The sequence below is a fragment of the Eretmochelys imbricata genome, chromosome 9, assembly GCF_965152235.1.
Source record: "Eretmochelys imbricata isolate rEreImb1 chromosome 9, rEreImb1.hap1, whole genome shotgun sequence".
In the NCBI taxonomy this organism is placed as follows: Eukaryota; Metazoa; Chordata; order Testudines; family Cheloniidae; genus Eretmochelys; species Eretmochelys imbricata.
In genome coordinates, this window is record NC_135580.1 from 61,325,154 (window position 1) to 61,345,590 (window position 20,437).

The window sequence follows — 20,437 nt, forward strand, 5'->3', positions numbered from 1 at the left end:
CAGACAGCAAGACTGAACTAATCCAAACAAAAAGGCCTGTTGTTATAACTTGGACTATGTTAAGATAATGGTAAACAAAAACAGCCACGTGCAAGAGATCAAATATCAATGCACTAAAACTGTTGCATCAGAGATTAGGCCTAATTGATGGACAAAACAATGAAGGGATGGGCTATTCCATCAATCACTCCCTTCTGGGGTCCTTAAAAAAACGTTGGGGGAGAAAAATTGGCTACTGGAGTGAACTTCACCAAGCCAGCTGCCACCCTCACCATCTCCTGAGATGCCAGACCTTTATACCAATTCTGAAAGATGTCCTGAACAGACCAGGCCAGCAGGACCCAGGTGACATCACCAAATCCACTGGCTCTGGCAGGGTTGTAAGACTTTGTTTTTCTCCCCCACAACGTGTCTTTTTCCTTCCCTACCTTAATTTCTTTTCTTTCCTATTCCCCTTTTTTTCCTTCTGTCTAATGAGAGTCTGGCCAAGTCAAGACTGTATATGTTACAACACTACTGTGAGCCTGTGCCCAGAAAACGGCAGCTAAAAGCAATGCCCTAAACAGTCCAACGCTGTTACACATTTGCCAGGTCTTGGAGTAGCTGACCAAACCATGTGCTGGGCCTGTGTTTTTCCAGCAATGAGGTTATAAGTGAGAGTCAACACCAGAGGCAGAAGCTGCATTTTCTATCTTTGCTGTTCTTTTCTCTCCTCTTTTGTATGTTTGGCATGTTTTTTCTTCTAGGAAATGAGATCAAACTTTAAGAATATCAACAACCCCAGCACATCTCTACCTAACTTCTTTTTTCCCCAAAAAAGGAAATTACCATCTTCAAAACCCCTAAGAGACTGTCAAATAAGGGTGGGGGGGAAGGGGTTCCCGCTAAAAACTCTCTCCAGCTACAGGGAAAAGGAACGGGAACAAGGTATGCTGTTAAAATGAAAGCCTTACTTGATACTTTACATTTCAAATGCTTTAACTGTTTTTCACTTTCTGGATCTTTAATAAAAGGTTACAAGGTTGTTTAATGGCATGTTTGCCCAGACATTAAGCAGGCTGATGTCTCTGTATACCAAACCCCAAACCGTGTTTTAACACTGCTTAATGTTGGACAATGACAGGTCACGTCAACACCTCTGACTCTCTGGGCCTATATATTCCATCTAAGGGGTTCTCAACCTTTCCTGATTACTGTACCCTTTTCAGGAGTCTGAAACCCGAGCCCTGCTGCCCAGGGCTGAAACATGTAATTGAGCTGCACGTGGAGCCTGGGACAATTGCCCTGCTTGCCATCTCCTAACGCCAGCCCTCCACTTGCACCATCCCTAAACCCATCCTGCGAACCCCCAGGTTGAGAACCACTGATCTAGATGATTTGATGTAGCCCCTAGAAAACCCTGTGGATCCCCAGGAAAATGCATATCCCTGGTTGAGAACCACTGATCTAAACTAATACAAGGGGGACAGGAAGAGAGTTCCTGGCTGGTCCTGGTCTTTCCGATTGGAGGGGAGAGATCTCAACTAGTTTGGGTCTCTGGTGGGAGGATACGGGATGGGGGAAAAGGTCTCACCATACTGGTTTCTCTGGTGGGAAGGAAGGAGAGGGGAGGGGGAAGCTCGGTCATTGCAAATGCAAAGGGGGGAACCCAGGCCTCTCAGCCCCCTTAGGCAAATTCTAGTTGTGCCCTGTGGCTGGGCACCCGGTACCCGCATGGGTGTGTAGGAGTGAGAGTGAACCAGGGGTACCAGTGCACCTGCCCTACCTCCCCAGAACCACCCTCCCCGCACCATCCCCTCTGCCTCCCCCGGGGACCCCGAGCCCCCCGCACCATCCCCTCTGCCTCCCCCGGGGACCCCGAGCCCCCCGCACCATCCCCTCTGCCTCCCCCGGGGACCCCGAGCCCCCCGCACCATCCCCTCTGCCTCCCCCGGGGACCCCGAGCCCCCCGCACCATCCCCTCTGCCTCCCCCGGGGACCCCGAGCCCCCCGCACCATCCCCTCTGCCTCCCCCGGGGACCCCGAGCCTCTTGCCTCCCTGAGCCAGACACCCACCATCCCCCCACACCCTCTAGATACCCAGCCCCGCAATCCGCTCGCAGCCCTCCAGGCGCACAGCCCTTGGGCCCCTGCGCCCCGCTCAGCCGTGCCTACGGCGCAGGCTTCGGGCAGCGCGGCCCACAGGCGCTGCGGCGCTCAGCCCTGGCCGGCGCCGTGACCTCCGGTCGGCGATGACTGGCCCTGGGGACGCAGCTCCCGCTAGCGCAGCGCTCCCAACGCGCTGAGGAGCGGAGCGGAGCCGAGCCGAGCCGGGCCGCCGGGCCGCCGGGCCCCCGCCCCCTAGGGTCGAGGAGAGGCCGGCGGGAAACCGCTCGGGTTCAACGGCCCCCTTTTCGCTCCGCCCCCTGCCGCCCCAGCAGCTCCCTTCTCCCACCCAGCAAGTGGCTACGAACAGGGCCGCGCGCAGCTCGGCCCAGGGGCGGGGCTTACCGCCGGGTGCGCGCGGTCTCGCGTTCCGGGCGGGCTCCCCGGGAAGTGCGCGTGCGCGAGAGCTGGGGGCCTTGTAGTTACCACGATGAAGTAGGTTTGAGGGACCCGTTCTCCCGGTGGGGCCGCTTGTGGGGTTACGGGGGGCTGTTTGTGGGGGCTACGTGGGCAGGGGGCTGCGTAGGGGATTATAGGGGCTGTTTGAGGCGTATGTGGGGGTGGAAGGCTATCTAGGGGGTTCCGGGGGGCTGTTTGTGGGGGCTGCATAGGGATATGTGGGGGGCAGGGAGCTGCATGGGGGATACAGGGGCTGTTTGGGGGGAGCGAGACAGCATAGGGAGTATGGGGGCTGTTTGGAGGTGGCTGCATGGGGGATATGTGAGGGTCCGGGAGGCTACATAGGTGGAATGGGGCCTGTTTGTGGTTGGCTGTAAGGGGATATGTGGGGGCAGAGGCTGTTTGTGGGGGCTACATAGGGATATGTGGGGGGCTGGTGACTGCATAGGGGATATGGGTGGGGGCTGTTCATGAGGGGGGCTGCATGGGGATATGTGCGGGGCAGGGAGGATACAGGGGGTGTTTGTGGCTGACTGTATGAGGGGGGTGGAGGGGCTGTGTGTGGAGGGAGGCATTGGACAGGGAGATGTCCATACCTTGGTAACTGTTTGGCCTTTGCCCTGAAGCCCCCTGACGAAGGTGAAACTGATCAATGAGCTGAATCAAAGGGAGGCTGAGCTGGGCGTACAGGAGAAGGTGTCCTGGCATGCAGAGTACAGTGATAGTGCCTGGATCTTCGTGGGTATGTACTTGGTACAGCAATCTTGGTGCTGGTTCCCCCAGGTCCTGTACCATGACCTCTGTGAGTCAGCTCTGGAGGCAGAGCACCAAGTGAAGTCTATTTCACTGTTGCTGTGTGCTGTAACAATGTCAGTCTCTGTTGAGAGGCTCTGAGAGAACATGTTGTGGGTGCAAGGACTCTCAGGGTCTTCCTCTCTGGTATATTGCTCAGGGGATGGATCATGCAGTCTTGATATGCTTTAGGCCCAAAGAGGCTCAGGAATAAGGAGCTCTAGAATTTCTTTCTTTCCCAGGACTTCAGGACTCTTTCCTAGCTCTCCCAGGTTCAGGTTATGGACTTTATATTTGGACGTGCTGTCATGATGGGCATGTTCCCCTGCTCCTCTGAAAGTGTAATCTCTTCTGTTTCTCTAGTTCTGGGTTCCTGATCTTGAACCACTTCTCTTATCCACATGTCGCCAACTGCCACTGGTTTTTCTTCATCCATTCAGCCTGCATTGGCTGGTAAAAGGCTGGTATTCACAGTTGGATTTTTTCTATTTGAGATAAAATAGCATTTCCCCATTCTGTCCTTTTTGCAGTATAGCCAGTCTCTGCTGCAGGATGTTCTTTCTGCTCTCTCAGAAGGTGTAATAATCTCCAACTCTCTGCACATCTCTCTGTGTGCGTCATGCAGACGGCTTGGCTTCCTTAGTAGTTGCTATCCACAAGAGGAACTTCCACTCAGCTACCTGTATGTCCCGCAGGTACCTCTCTACGCAGGGCTAACTCTTAGGACAGTGAGGATACATACCCCAAGGCCCTGATTTTTCAGAGTGTGCACTCCTGTGGCTCCCATTGACTTAAACTGAACATCTACAACTCTAACTTATCTGTAAACTGAACCCTGCATAACTGAAGATTAGTATACAAGTCCCTTAAGCAATTACAGTTCCAGCTGTTTAACTAGCCTGTGCATCCTTCACACATATCCTGACTGCTCCAGTCCAAGTACCCTTTCTTCTGGCTGGCAAATTATTTTACTATCCTCATTAGCAGTGTACACCCCATCATCTCTCTGCTAACATCATGCCATGTAGTTGAATGGATTATTAATGTAACTAACTCTGTGGGTAAGGTTGTAAGGTCACTTTCAGTTTAACTCCTAGTTCTCACTTATGAATAATTTTCCAAGGAAGTTTATCTAATTCTCCCCCATTTGTTTATTTTGTCCTGTTGTCTCTTGTCTTGTGTTAAATTGGGGACAGTTACTGTCTTTTTGTCCTGTGTCTGTAGAGTACCTGTCACAGTGGGGTCCTGGTCTATGACTGGGATCCTTACACACTGCCATAATACAAATATTATTACTATTAATAATGAAAATAACACTTTCAATGGAAAATATTTGTTTGTACCGTGACAAGTGTAGGAATGTTGGTGATATTTTTATGATTCTAATATGCATCTTAGTTTCCCTTTTTTCTCAGGCCTTGTCTACACTGCCTCTTTATAGCGCTGAAACTTTCTTGCTCAGGGGTATGAAAAAACATCCTCCTGAGCGATGCAAGTTTCAGCGCTGTAAAGTGGCAGTGTAGACAGTGCAGCTGCACTGGGAGCTGCGCTCTGGCAGCACTGGGAGCCACGCTCCCCTCGTGGGGGTGTTTTTTTTTTAAAGTACTGGGAGAGCTCTCTCCCAGCACTGGTGCCGCGACTACACATCCATGCTAAAGCGCTGCCACGGCAGTGCTTTAACATTGGTAGTGAAGACCTACCCTCAGTGATGCATGCCGTGAGTGGAAAGAGCAGGAGACCTGAGGTGTTTTGTCATGTAACTGTATGGGGTGTCATGAATGGGTTGTTCAGGACTGGCTGGGACCAACTCATATCAGTTGACTAAGACAGTGGAAACCCCAGTGACTGAACAGTTGACAGCTATCAATGGGAGGCTCCCAGCTTAGCTGGGAAGACAATGTGGGGAAGTTACAGTAGGTGGTAAGAAGTACTGGGCTCAGAGAGAGACAGCAGGTTCTCCTGGACCTAAGACAAAGGGACAGGCAGAGAAAGGAAACCAAGATGACTTCTAGCAGCGTGGCTCAAGAGAAACATGGCATTGGCCATTATGGACTATGTCTTAACCTTTGCTTCTCTTCACTAACCTACAGACTTCCTGATGCTGTGTTTCAGTTGACTAATAAACCCTACTCTGTTTTGAAAGGTAGCCTAGCGTTTCTGCAAATACTTGCTGAGATGCATTGATCCCTGAACAGGGGAAAAGTCTCTTGAACAGGAGTCTAGTTCAGTTGGATTTGCTGGGCAACACTCATGGGAGTGGGGGAAGGGAAACAGGACTGCTGGAACCCAGAGGTTTGAGTGTTGGAGGCGTTGAGGCCATGTGGCCTATCCTTGAGGAAGAGTGGGACCCCTTGGGGGTCTAGAACACTGAAGGGATACCTCCCAAAACACGTTTAAATGTTAAGGCATAGCACAGATCCACTGACTATTATGTTTTGTTCTCTACTCTTTCCCTTTGTATCCTTGTCTTCTCAGTGCACTTAAACACACAGTGCAGTGTCTTTTTCCTACACTAGAACAATGGCATTGCTCATATGCATGCTCTGCCCCTTGCTCTGCTATAACAGCAGCAATAAAGCTACAGGCAGGGGTGTGCAGAGAGAGGAACGGTTGCAGGAAGGCTGAAGGAAAGGTCCATAAAATCCTCCTAAACGTGATGAGGAAAGCAGAAACACGTAACCACTTCTAAAGTCCTGGGTGTACTATTAAAGGGGGCTCATTCAGAAAATTGAAGTATTTTAAATTAGTTTCAAAGCAATTCAGGCTTACGGTGTCTCTTTTCAAAAGGAACATCGGGCTCTCTTGGTCTTCAGGTAACCAAATGTCTGAAGTTCACACACTCTGTGAATAAATCCCCAGTGAGGAATACTTTTACTGGGGGGTTGTGGGGATGAAATGTCACATTACTCTCTAAATAATTTGCCTAACTTCTTGGGGTGCTGTTGAAGAAACAAAAGCTTGAAGAAATAGTGCTGTAACTATGTATCAAGAGTGGTAAAGATTAATGCCTAAAGAAATCTACAGAATGTAATTCTTCTATTCCGTAGTGTTACAATAAGGGGATAACCCTTTTTCCTAACTGTTTTCTAAAAAAACAAACTAAATGCAAAACTTGCATCAGCAGAAACATTGAGGATACAAAATCAAACACCCACATCAGGAAATGCAAAGTTAAAGCTGTCAAATCAACCTTAACTTGTCCATGTTGCATATACTGGACCAGATTTTCAAGTGCTCAGTCCCCACCCCTGGGAATTAGATTTTCAAAAGAATTAAAAGCATTGGGTTTCGAGTACTTCTAAAAATCTGATTCTCTCTATAATGAGGTTAATCCAAATTTCTCCATGTCTCTAGTGTTAATTTCCAGACCTGGGTCTAAATTAAGATTGTTTTATGCATTTAAGAAAGTTCTGTAGAACTTCTTCAGCATTATGATATTGTTCTGAATAAATCAAGTGACTTGAATATTTGAAGAATTGTTGCTTAGAGTATGGGAGCAAGAGGAGAGGCATATTGGGTTGAGGAGATTGGCATGGTAATCCGCAAGGCCAGGAAGAAAGGCTGCACTACAGTCCTATTCAGTTGAGCAGCATAACACCTGTTTCCTTCTCCGCAGGAGGTCTCCCCTATGAGTTGACAGAAGGTGATATCATCTGCGTGTTTTCACAGTAAGTGGAATTTCATTTCTCATTTTCAGTAGTTTAGCAGGGTTGCAGCATGAGGCCAAATGGTTGGTGTTATGCCTTGATACTGCATGACACGTGGCCTCTCAGAGACCGCCCCTCCCTTCTCATCCCCCATCATTGCAGGATGAATCTTGAGGGCTGGTGACTTTTCCTTCTCTGTTGCACTTTTCCTATTAGGTTTTCCATGGAATTGTCATTTCCCTGGCCTTTGGTGCTAAGACTAAGCATTTGTGACTACACTTTTTTTCTTTCTAGATATGGAGAAATTGTGAACATTAATCTTGTGCGAGATAAAAAGACTGGAAAATCAAAAGGTTTCTGTTTTATTTGCTATGAAGATCAGAGAAGCACCATACTTGCTGTTGACAACTTTAATGGGATCAAGGTTGGTATGTCAAAGAAGAGAGACCTGCCTTTAAATAAAGCCCTGTCTGTGCCCAGATTGGCTGCTAGTATAGGGCTGTTATGTGCTATGACATTAGGGCATGCAGAGCTCCAGTTCACCATTCTTTTCATGTCCAAGAGTGCACAGTTAGAAGCATTTGTGGCTCCCATAGTGTCTGCAGAGGAATTACAGCAGTATATTAGTGCCACAAGAGCAGAGACATCCAATATGGCACATGGGCTGGATCCAACCTTCAGAGCTGTTTCCTCCAGTGTGCAGCTTTCTCTATAACTCGCAAAGGGATCTCTCCAGCTACCCACCTAGGGCAGCTCAGGTGGAGCAGAAGATGGAGTGAGTAGAATTGTGAAGGGAGCTTGTGTTTGATCCCAGGCACTTATCCCTCTCCCCACCTTAGCATCAGCCTTTTGTACAGCTGGCCTCACAATGCCCCACAATGTGACCTGGAAGGAGGATCCTGTCCAGTCTCTCTGCTCCTGCTGTGAAAGCAGGCTCCTTCCTCCTCCCTACCACATTGACGCCTCCCAGTACTAGGGTCAGAGGTGGCTTCTTTTCAGTGACCCCCGCCGCTGCTGGGATGCACAAGGGAGGTGGCAGCTTCTAAGTTACAGGAAACAGATCTGGGGGTGGGGAAGAAATGCCCCAAAGGGGGTGGGGAAGGAGAAGTACTCAACAGTGTATATAACTGGAAGAGACTTCTTCACAAAAAAGTGTATATGTGGGTCATGCAAAGTGGTTATAGGAAATAACAGGAGTGGAGGAGTCAGTTTGTCTCTAAACGCCACACTGAAGTTCACTGACTAAAGAGGCTCATTTTGCAGGCAGACAATACTGCAAAACGGGACCTGTGACCTTATACCTTGAACCTTTCACTTGCCCCAGAATGTGCTAGAGTTCTGGCAGAGAAGGCACTTCCATATTTAACCCCTGTTTTTAGGCTTGAACTCTTCAGCAAAAGATATTTTTGCTCTCCAAGGAGAATGCTGTTGACATCTGATAAGATCTTTCTGAACATCTTACCAACATGCGGAATAAAATGTGCCTCCAAATAATCACTGTGAGGCAGGAGCTTCCCCAGGCCACAGTTCCAAACAGCTGGTTCCATCAGCAGAAGCACAGTGCTCAGTGCTCTGATCACACTAATGTTGCTGTTCCCTGATCACTGCGACTGTCCTTAAGCAGAGCAGCTCTCAATCTCCTTGATAAACCTTCTCCTTGTGTCTGCTAGTGTTTCTAAAGCTTTTGTGAGCCAGCTGCTGCTGACACCCCCTCTATCAATGGGCACATTGGACTCCTGTTGGCACCCACTGCCTCATACAACTTTGTTGGCCTTAGTCCCAGTGAGAGTCATGGGGTTTCTTTCTGGTCATGGACCTACTCATTCTCCAAATCAGTACCACACCTGCTCTGAGTGTCATTGCAACCCTGCTTCACAAAAACTGCTATATCCTGGGCCTTGGAACTGACGTGGTTTTGTCAGTCTTACAGACTCTCTTTGAGGTCTAGGAATGCAGATTCTCCCTCTCTGCTTCTTGTTTCTTCCTAATGCAGTGGTTCCCAACCTTTCTTGTGGAAATAGCATATTGCTATTCCCAGAAGACTGTGGCGGGCGCCAAACACCCCGCCGCCGAAATGCTGCTGCTGAAAAGCGGCAGCGGGAAGAAGTGTCGCCGCTGAAATGCCGCTGAGAAACGGCAACGCTTCTCGGCAGCATTTCGGCGGCGGGGTGTCCTGTGGGCGCACAAAAATGCCCTGGCAGGTGCTATGGCACCTGCAGGCACCGCGTTGGGGACCCCTGCCCTAACATATATATTGGTTCTCATCCAACTCCAGGGATTAGGACCCACCTCCCCTTTTACGCTTCTTGGTGGCATCTTATTTCTCTGTACAAGGAAACCCCTCTGACATGACTGTCCCAGGAGTGTTCCCCTGGCTTTTGGGCTCTGGCTGGATACTCTTCTTTGCAAAGCCCTCTTGCTCACAGCACTGAGGGGTCACTCATTATTTTGCCAGTGTATTAGTGATAACTTTTTTGATACGTAGGAGTATTTTATCAAGTGTGGAAGGCCACGGAAGGTGACATGTCTCCCACAGTCATCTGATGCTGTGGTAGAGTGGGGTGCAGGGATAGGGGGAGCTCATGGCTGCCCATGCTTGGATAGGGGATATTTCAAACTGTCGCTGGATTTATCTGGCCTTCTGGTGTCTGAATGGCTCTACTTTGAGTCCTGGGGCAGGGCATGTTCTCTATGGCAGGGGTTTGTAACAGGACCCCTACCAATGTAATCACAAAGAGGGAGCCTGATCATGCGTGAAAGAAGGAGGTCTTGAGCTCAGGCTTGGAGCCCAAGTCCTGTGACTTTCGCCTGTGTGCTGTGTACTTTCTGTAGCCTTGTGGGTTTATTGGCAACTTTACTAATAATCCAGCCTTTCCTTTGTATAGATAAAAGGAAGGACAATTCGGGTGGACCATGTCGCTAACTATCGCCCTCCAAAGGACTCTGAGGATATAGATGATGTAACAAAAGTCCTACGTGAGAGAGGCTGTGGGGCTAAAACTCCTCCACCTACTTCATCTGACTCTTCCTCAGAAGACAGTGAGGTACCAGTGAAAAAGCACAAAGGTGAAGCATGTTCCTACCAGAATCCTAATCCTGGAAACACACCATGCGAGAACTCCTCAATCCTGCAAGGCATCGAGCAACACAAACAAGCACTTGCCAACGGGAACAGTATGGGGAGACATAGTCTTGGTGTCTAGGTTGTCCTTTGCCATCCTGCTAGGGGAATCCATTGTCCTGCATTCTGTCCTCATTCTGCTGGCTGTGGATCTCTCTCCTCTCCTCTCTTTCCCCCGCCCTTTCCTTCCCACCTTCCAGACCCTGGGGGCTGTAATAGCTAACCTGCACGCGCTGCTTTACCAGATGGATCCTTTATGCACAGAGTTCTCAGTTGAAGCTCCTGGCTGGCTGCAGAGCTACACCTGAGAGCAGTGGGGTTACCCTTAGTTTGGGGGGAAGGGGGTTGGGTTCCTGATTTTGAAGCTTAGAGGTACTTGCCTGTCTCATTTCAACATATCATGTGGGCCTTATATGGCTTGCCTGACACAATCAGATTGTGCAGAATCTAAACTTCTTTAAGTTAGAAGAAGGCACAACCATATCCAATGGTAGGAAGCTATCATTTTTACTCTGTTTTTTATGAGATTATAAATTTGGTTGATAAAGGTAATAGTGTTCATGTAATATATATAGACTTTGACTTGGTACCATGACATTTTGATTTAAAAAGTAGACAGATATAAAATTAACATGGTACGCATTAAATAGATTAAAAGCTGGCTAACTGATAGGTCTCTAAACATAATTGGAGATGAGGAATAATCATTGAGCAGGTGTGTTTCTAAGAAGCCCTGTAAGGATCGGTTCTTGGCTCTATGGTATTTAACATTTTTTATCAATGACCTGGAAGAAAGTATCAAATTATCACTTTCTTCAAGTATCAAAATGTTTGCAGATTATACAAATTGGGGGAGTAGTAAATAATGAAGAGGACAGGTCACTGATTCAGAGTGATCTGGATCAATTAGTAAACTGGGCACAAGCAAACAATGTGTTTTAATATATCTAAATGTATATATCTAGGAACAAAGAATGTAGGCCATAATTACATGATAGGGGCCTCTATCCTGCAAAGCGGTGACTCCAAGAGAGATTTGGGGAGCATGATGGATAATCAGCTGAACTTGATCTCCCAGTGTGATGCTGTGGCCTAAAAAGCTAATGTGATCATTAGATATATAAACAGGATACTCAGGTAGGATTAGAGAGGTTATTTTACCTCTGTATGGCCCTGGTGTGACCACTGCTGGAATCCTGTGTCCAATTCTGGTGCCTACAATTCAAAAGGGATATTAATAAATTGGAGAGGGTTCAGAGAAGAGCCATGAATTAGAAAGCATGCCTTATAACGATATACTCAAGGAACTCAAACTATTTAGCTTAACAGAGAGAAGGCTAAGGGGTGACTTGATTAGTCTATAAGTACCTACATGGGGAAGAAATATTTGCTAATGGGCTCTTCAGTGTAGCAAATGAAGGTCTAACAAGATCCAGTGGCTGGAAGTTGAAGCTAGACAAATTCCTATTGGAAATAAAGGTGTACATTTTTTATAGTGAGGGTAATTAACTGTTGGAACAATTTACCAAAGATTATGATGGATTCTGTATCACTGGAAACTTTTAAATCAAGACTGGATGTGTTTTTTTTGTTTTGTTTTGAATGTTCTGGTTCAAACAGGAATCCTTTCCATGGCATGTGTTATAGAGGAAGTCAGATGGCATGATCACAATAGTTACTTCTGGTCTTGGAATCTATGAAAGCCTTTAAATCAAGACCGGATGCTTTTCTAAAAAAGGTGCTCTTGTTCAAACAATTTATGGGCTTGAAACAGTTTACTGGGTGAGGATCTCTGGTTTGTGTTATACAGTAAGTCAGACTAGATGATTATAGTAGTCCCTTCTGGCCTTAAAATCTATTATATTGAAAAAGTAAGGTAAGGGGTTTTTTTTAAGCCCTTTTGGCTTCAGGGAACTTTCAAAATGTTTACTGAGTGTAGCTGATATACCTGCCTGAGTGTGCAGAGAGCCTGAAACAATGGCTTAGATGTGAGCTCTTTGGTTCTCTATTAATCTCTTTTGAAATGTCAACTTTAAAGCCCAGTGCTAATGCTTCAGTGTGAACATTAACTATTTAACTGCTAATCATTTTAGAGGCTGGAACAGGGAGGTCTGTGGGAAGGAATGCATAGGGATCACAGAAGAGAGTCAGGGAAAGGATGGCGAAAGAAGAGAACTGCAGGGCAGGCACAGTATTGGATTTAATGGGGAGCAGATTTTCCCACTGAGTGGTGCTGAATGTGGCAATAAAACTAAATACATAAAGTATAGTTACTACCTAATGGATCTATTCTCTCTCTCTCTCTCTCTCTCTCTCTCTCTCTATGCCCACTGACACCAGGAAGCTTGGCTATGGATGCATGGTGGGGAGGCTGTATAGTACACTGCCCCATGTCCCTTAATTAAACATGGAATCTAGCCCTCTCCTTGGAGTCAAGCATCTCTGTCTTAAACACACCCACTGGGTGGATATCTTAATTCTTATTAAAGAAAACCAGTACAAATGTGTTAAGGATGGACTGCAGTAATCCCTGCACTCAGATACTTGGTACAGCAGATGGTACCAAGTCAAATCAAAATGTGACTGCACAGCCTAGCTGGGAAGCTTGTGTGTGTGTGTCTGGAATGGGGGGAGGGGGGCGGGCAGTGTGAAATCAGGGAATGGGGGAGAGCTTCCTGATTAGGGGTGCTGATAGCATGGAGTGGTGGGAAGGATGGGTGAAGGCAGCATGGGAGGCTAGGAGCCTTCTGTGGTCAGGAGCTGGAAATATTGGAAGGAAAACATTCTAGGGTGAATGGAACATGCGGAGTTGAGGCTGAGGCAGTGCTTGCATGAGTCTCTCTCTCTCTCACAGGGATCAATCTGTATTTCAGATAAAGTGAAGAGCAAAAGAGAGCAGAAGGAGAAGAGGAGGGACCTGCAAAGTGTGAAGAGGGCCCTCCCTGCAGGAGAGCTGTCTCCTACAGCCTGGATTAAAAAGGAAAAGGAAGACTCTGCCTATGACCAATATGCTAACCCAAGGCAGCAGTCCCGGAATGGGTCTGGGCGAAAGCATGCAAGCAGGACTTATCTGGAAGAGGAACCTGAGCAAGAGCAGTGTCGCAAGAGAGGTGTGGAGAGACGAGGGGACAAGGGGCACCAGGAGCAGAAAGGTCTGAGCAGTGCCTGGAAAGAGGAAAAGGCAGAAGACAAGAACAGAAAGGGGGAAGGCCACAGCAGCAGACAAGAAGAATGTCTAGGCACGAGATCAAGAGAGCGATGGGAGAGAAGCACCAGGGACCAGCATGCCAGGGAAAGAGAGCTGTCCAGCTCTCGGGACTCCAGCCACTATTGACCTGCTTGTCCTGTGGCTGCAGACTGAGCAGTACTCCAGGCCACTGGTGCTCCCTGTGGAGAAATACTGTGGGTAGCTAGTAATTGGAGGGGGGAGGAAAACCCCGCCTGTTTAATCCATTTCTAAGCTTGCTTCGAAGCCTCTCTCCTACTAAACTCCAAGCATTTGTGCCTCTGTGAGTGCAGTGAAATAGCACCCTATTTTCCTCCATCAGCTTTGTATCTCTGCTCCTCGTTCCTGCAGTCCTTCCTCAAGGACCAGAGAGCCAGGCACCCTCCTGCTGTTGTCTTAGCTGGTGGAAGTGGCTGGGATCTGGGGCGCACACTCAAGTTGCAATCTACAGTAAATGCCCTATGGTGTTAACAGTGAGATGCCTCCCAGATAATGAGCTTTGTCTGGCCACTTCATTGTTGTCAAGCAGAGCATGCTGGCCCCTGTAGTTCTCAGAAATAACCTGTGTCATCAGTTCTGTTGGTGAGGGTTCCCTGCCTAAACTGAAACAAGTGGTGATTGTGTCTTCAGTAGTCCATATAACCTGGATTTATGTCACCTGAGGAATTCTAACGTGGCCATTTGCTACTGCCATGAATTCCCAAGTGTTGCATTGTGGAGTCAGAATAGCTTACTGTTTTAAATGTCACTTAATGCTTACCTCCTCTCTCCAGATCCATGGCTGTTTTACTATTCTAGGAATAATAAAACTACTTTGAACAAATGGCCTGCTTCAGGTCATCCCTGAGAGAGAGTGTGTGTGACCAATCTGGGGCTGCTTATCAATACTTAGTTTTATATGTGTGTCTGATTGCAGTAAGGGGATTTGCTGTATGAATACAAGGGGTTTATTTAAGAAGAGGCTGACTACCTCCAATCCCCTGCTGAGTTTGTCAAAGGGGCGGGGCTGCCTGAGTCTGGGGAACTGAGAACAAAGAACTTTGGCTGGTTTTACAAAGACAGTCTCTCAAGGATGGGGGAACAGACGGTCGGGGTGTGAAGTAGGCCTGCCCAGGACTCTAGGTCAGATAGACATGCATGTAGACTTCTGTTTTTAAAACTATGCTATGCTTTGTTCCTACGGTTAAGATTAAACAATACTTTTGATTTTAAATGAGAATGTTTTGGGTCACTGTATTCTGTGCTTTCACAAGCTCCTGAAGGGAGGAACTGCAGGTGCCAAGTGAGACCTGCTGGTAAGCCCAGTTGATGCAGAGAGTGGTTAACCACATGGCATGGCCTAGGATTAGGGGAACTGTCAGAGTCCACCTCAAGGAAGATAAAGGCCTGTGACTTCAGGAGGGTGCCTTCAGAGATCAGAGAGGGATCAGAGGTGTAGCTCACCCTGCCACTATGACAGTTTGTACGAAGCACTGGAAGATACTATTCTAACTTTGTATGTTTTTATTTTAAGGGTCTGAAAGCAGTCTTAAGCGCTACCTGTAAACCGTTGAGGGAAGAGGCCCAATACAGCTTGTATTCCTTGGAGAGCAGGGAGAGAAATGCAGTCTGCCTCATGGTAAAACCTGCCATGGTCCCCGTACCCTGTTGCTGAGCAGTGTTCTAATGTCTAGATGCCAGAGGGTACCATTATGGCCATCCAGTCTGGCCACCTGTATAACACAGCCCAGAGAATATCACCCAGCTGTTCCTGTATGCTAGGTCCTTACTTTTCCAAGCTGTGCTAGCACACAATGCCATCTGCAGTGTATTGTGCATTCTCTCAGCTCCCGCTCAGTGGGGTTCAAATTCACTCATGGACTCTGCTGCCTTTTGTGGGCTTGGTTTCCCCCCACCCAAACTCGTACCCTGCTGAGCTTCTTAAGCTTCACTCCCCTTTGGAGGCAATAGATACCCCACTGGGCTCTGCTAGGTTCCTGGAATTTGGCTCCTAGAGTGGGGGGAGGGGATGTCACCCAAGCCCAGCACTTGTGGTGCTGAAAGAAGCTGTCACTCACAGAAGATTGTGCAGAGCTGCACATTGTGATTATCCTTCTCATTTCTTACATGCTTTAAGACAGGGATCTCAAACTCGAATCACCACAAGGGCCACATGAGGACTAGTATATTGGCCCGAGGGCTACATCACTCTCAGCAAATTTGCGGATGATACTAAACTAGGAGGAGTGGTAGATACGCTGGAGGGCAGGGATAGGATACAGAGGGACCTAGACAAATTGGAGGATTGGGCCAAAAGAAATCTGATGAGGTTCAATAAGGATAAGTGCAGGGTCCTGCACTTAGGATGGAAGAACCCAATGTACCGCTACAGACTAGGGACCGAATGGCTAGGCAGCAGTTCTGTGGAAAAGGACCTAGGGGTGACAGTGGACGAGAAGCTGGATATGAGTCAGCAGTGTGCCCTTGTTGCCAAGAAGGCCAATGGCATTTTAGGATGTATAAGTAGGGGCATAGCGAGCAGATCGAGGGACGTGATCATCCCCCTCTATTGGATATTGGTGAGGCCTCATCTGGAGTACTGTGTCCAGTTTTGGGCCCCACACTACAAGAAGGATGTGGATAAATTGGAGAGAGTCCAGCGAAGGGCAACAAAAATGATTAGGGGTTTGGAACATATGACTTATGAGGAGAGGCTGAGGGAACTGGGATTGTTTAGTCTGCAGAAGAGAAGAATGAGGGGGGATTTGATAGCTGCTTTCAACTACCTGAGAGGTGGTTCCAGAGAGGATGGTTCTAGACTATTCTCAGTGGTAGAAGAGGACAGGACAAAGAGTAATGGTCTCAAGTTGCAGTGGGGGAGGTTCAGGTTGGATATTAGGAAAAACTTTTTCACTAGGAGGGTGGTGAAACACTGGAATGCGTTACCAAGGGAGGTGGTAGAATCTCCTTCCTTAGAAGTTTTTAAGGTCAGGCTTGACAAAGCCCTGGCTGGGATGATTTAGTTGGGGATTGGTCCTGCTTTGAGCAGGGGGTTGGACTAGATGACCTCCTGAGGTCCCTTCCAACCCTGATATTCTATGATTCGATGATCATTGACACCCACTCCCGGACCCGCCCCCACTCCACCCCTTCCATGAGGCCCCGCCTCTTCCCACCCTTCTCCACCCCCATTCCAACTCCTTCCCCAAAGTCCCCACCCCAACTCTGTCCCCTCCCTGGCCCTATTCCAACCTCTTCCCCAAATCCCTGCCTCCTCCCCTGAGATGCGGCTCTCCACTCCTCCCCCCTGGAAAGCGCTAAGTTCTGCCAAACAACTGTTTGGTGTCGGGAAGTGCCTGGAGGTAGGCAGAAGAGCTGGGACACGGCGCACCGGGGGGAGGGGGATCGGGAGGAGGGGAGCCTGGTGGCCTGCAGGAAATAATTCTGGGGGGCGGGCACGGGGAGCTTGGCGGCTCGCAGGAAATAACTCCGGGGGCGTGGGGAGCTTGGTGGCCTACAGGAAATAACCCAGTGGGCTGCGTGTTTGAGACCCCTGCTTTAAGCAGTGAAATAGTTTATACTCTAATGGCAACATTTGTTATCAAGGAGTATCTTAGATAGTCTCCATCAAGATGAGTGAGGCACTGTTCTGGCTTATATGGCCAGGGCCTGGGCAGCGCAAGGTCCTCTGTTGACCCTGCATGTAATGGCTAAGTTCTCCTATCACTTCAAACCTCGTCAGTTATTATTCTGAACAGTCCCTCTGCATAGTGGTCCAGTTTCCAGCACTATGGGATCCTGCAGACTTCTGTAAGCTAATGTCACAATGGGCAATGGCCAGCTGGAGCCACCAGCATTATTCACCTGGGCAGAAAGGATAGGATTAACAGGCCCTTTATGGGTCTTAATGCTGTTCCTGAGTCTGAACTGTTTCTAGATTATCTAGATGTTTTGCTGTAGCAAATGGCAGCTAAACAAGTTTCTGCTATCTTCACTCAATTTGAAACTGAAAATAATAAACTTTAGATTGAATAAGCTGTTTTAAACTAAAACTTATATTGAGAAAAACATACCAGGGCTATCAGTCCATTCAGGTGAATAATGGTCCATAGATGTGGTTGGTTGGTATCTTCATGTTGACTAATACATGCTGGCTAGCATGTATATGGTATTATCTGCACCATATACGCTAGTATGCATTAAGCAGAAATATTTTATAGCAGTTATGTAGTCTAAATAGGTCTATACCTTTACTGTAATTCAGTTATGTTAAGTATCCCATAATACCTTGCATGAGTTGAAGTAAGCTTGGGTTAAATAGATACAAAAGCTGTCTGGATCAGGACCTATGATTATTTTACCATAGCAACAGGTAGGGATTTTCACAGGTCAATACTGGAGCGTCCCAGAGGAACAGGATGGATATGATTGTTCTACTGTAGTACAAATCTAGGAGGTGCCTTCACACTTGTGTTCAGAACAAAGAGATGAGGGGTACACCATGGTACCAGAAAGATAAGGTAGAAAGCTGAATAGTTAAATCTAGTTTCAGATGACATATAACGTACCTTTTATTTGTAAACAGGTAGGGTATAAAAAGATGGCTTGAAGGGTGTAACTTTGGGAGCATACCTGCTGTGTAAAGTGAATGTAACAACGCTGCATAAGGTGCCTTAATGAAGACTGGTATCATATTGAACCTTTCTCCTGTACTATATTCTTATTGGCTTATAGTAATAAATCTGACATTGGTTGTTTGGTCTCTTTAACATATTTTGTATCTTAACCAAAGTGTGGTCAAGCATTTCACTATAACATTTATCAACACTTCATGTTGTTAAGATAATAAAAAAATCCCTAATTGGGCTTTCTCAGGGGAAGAAGAAAGCCCAATGAGCTGGTGCCACTGTAGAACAGTCAGCATCCACCTGTTTCTGCACTAACACTCCTTACAAAATGGCTCCTTAAACCATCAGCAACACTTGTTCTTCAAATGCAGAAGAGGAAAAAAATCAAGGTTCTCAACTCTCAATGGATAGGGAGGGGGGTGGAATACTGATGGTTTGAAGAAGCAGGTCACCACTCGGAAGAGGAGGAGGCAGAAAGATGAATGCAGGGAGCAGGAGAGAAGGCGAATCTACGCCTCAAGAGCACACGTGATACAATGACTAACATCAGCATCATAGAACTCAAGAGGCCATCTAGTCTAGTCCCCTGTGCTCATGGCAAGACTAAGTATTATCTAGACCATTCCTGACAGGTGGTTGTCTAACCTGCTCTTAAAAATCTCCAATGATGGCGATTCCACAACCTCCCTAGGCAATTTAGTCCAGTGCTTAACCACCCTGCCAGGAAGCTTTTCCTAATGTCCAACCTAAACCTCCCTTGCTGCAATTTTAGCCCATTGCTTCTTGTCCTATCCTCAGAGTTTAAGAAAAACAAATTTTCTTTCTCCTCTTTATAACAATCTTTTACACACTTGAAAACTGTTCATCATGTCCCTTCTCAGTCTTCTGTTTTCCAGACTAAACAAACCCAATTTTTTCAATCTTCCCTCATAGGTCATGTTTTCCAGACCTTTAATAATTTTGATTGCTCTTCTCTGAACTCTCTCCAATTTGTCCACATTTTTTCTGAAATGTGGCACCCAGAACTAAACATGATACTCCAATTGAGGCCTAATCAGAGCGGAGTAGAGGGGAAGACTTACTTGTGTCTTGCTTACAACTCTCCTGCTAATACATCCCAGAATGATCACTTTTTTTGCAACAGCGTTACACTGTTGACTCATATTTAGCTTGTGATCCACTATGACCCCCAGATCCCTTTCTGCAGTACTCCTTTCTAGGCAGTCATTTCCCATTTTGTATGTATGCAGTTGATTGTTCCTTCCTAAATGGAGTACTTTGCATTTGTCCTTGCTGAATTTCATCCTATTTATTTCAGACCATTTCTCCTTTGGTCCTAAGCCACATGCAGCCTCTGAAGTATTCCACACTCATGGGTGCCACACCATGTAGAATGGCAGCAAGTCCTGCTTCTTTTGGCCCTGTACCCATTGCAGAATGGGTTCCTACAGTACTCTTGTGCTCAGGGCCGTCCATAGCTGTTCTGGAGCCCTACACAGCCCTCCAGGCCTCTGTGCGGGAGGGGGGGAGCTGGGCCACAGGCCTCTGCAGGGGCTGGCTTGGGGGCTAGGGGGAACCGCCCCCCAGCACTCACCAGCAGTGTGGCTGGGGCCCAGTTGCTGCACTCTCGCTGCTGGTGAGTGCAGCGGCCTGGCTGTGCTGCACTCCTCAGGGGAGTGGGGGCGGCCAGGGAAGAGCCAGACCAGGGGCTGGAGCAGCATGCAGCTGGTGCCCCATGCAGCTACCTGCTTTGCGCATGGGTAAGGACGGCCCTGCTTGTGCTAAGGTACCGCCCGTCTCCCATCGCTGCAGTTGCAATCTGTCTCCCAGGGACACGTTCAGCCCCATGGTGGGGTGGCACTAGAATCACATTTAACACCATTTTTACGAGGAGCGGCCCGACATCAGAGCGGGTGCGGAAACGCCGGGCCTAGCCCTGCTGTCTGGGGCGGAGAGGTTCTGGCTGCACCAGCTAGTGCTCTGTAAGAGTCCGGCAACAGGAGCCGGGCGAGACACCGCGCAGGGGGCGGGCCGGGCGGACCTGCCGCTGCGCAGGCGGGCAGCGCGCTTCTCCAGGCCGCCGCTGCGCCGAGGCCGGTCTGACCCCGCGGCGCCGACTTCGCGGGCGAGGGGCGGGATTTCTCCCCTTTCCCTCATGCGCAAACGAGGCTTCCCGCCACACTCGCCCTCCGCGGCCGCGACTCCTCGGATTCGGAGCAGCAGCGCAGCCAGCCCGGGGACCCCCCGAGCCGCCCGGACACAGGAGAAAACGGAGTGTGCCCATGGTCGCGCCGTGCGCGTTGCCAGGACAACCGCCCGTAACAAGCCTGATTGGGCCAAAAAAGTAAAACCCGCCCCAACACAGAGGGGAGTAGGATGGGCGTCCGTGCGTCACGACGCTGGGCAAGGATGGGCGTCCGTGCGTCACGATGCTGGGCGAGGGGCACCGTCCACGCCAAAGAGGCGGCCCTCGCGTGGCCCTGCCCCCCGTTGCAACAGG

The 20,437-nt window shown here is 48.3% G+C and overlaps 1 protein-coding gene across 1 annotated transcript; it reads left to right on the forward strand.

The window, feature by feature from the left end:
• The first annotated feature begins 2,488 nt into the window (after window positions 1-2,488).
• RBMX2 (RNA binding motif protein X-linked 2) lies at window positions 2,489-14,549 on the forward strand. Its single transcript, XM_077826569.1, has 6 exons — window positions 2,489-2,580; window positions 3,171-3,286; window positions 6,953-7,004; window positions 7,278-7,407; window positions 9,869-10,049; window positions 12,978-14,549. Exons 1-6 carry the CDS (start codon window positions 2,576-2,578, stop codon window positions 13,436-13,438), a joined length of 945 nt encoding a protein of 314 aa, XP_077682695.1. The 5' UTR covers window positions 2,489-2,575; the 3' UTR covers window positions 13,439-14,549.
• The last annotated feature ends 5,888 nt before the right edge of the window (window positions 14,550-20,437 follow it).

Bases quoted from the DNA above. Each gene is read 5' to 3' on its own strand.
- RBMX2 (XM_077826569.1), top strand. The intron at 3,287-6,952 runs GTATGTACTTGG...CCTTCTCCGCAG, and splicing joins TAGTGCCTGGATCTTCGTGG to GAGGTCTCCCCTATGAGTTG. The intron at 10,050-12,977 runs GTGAAGCATGTT...TCTGTATTTCAG, and splicing joins ACCAGTGAAAAAGCACAAAG to ATAAAGTGAAGAGCAAAAGA.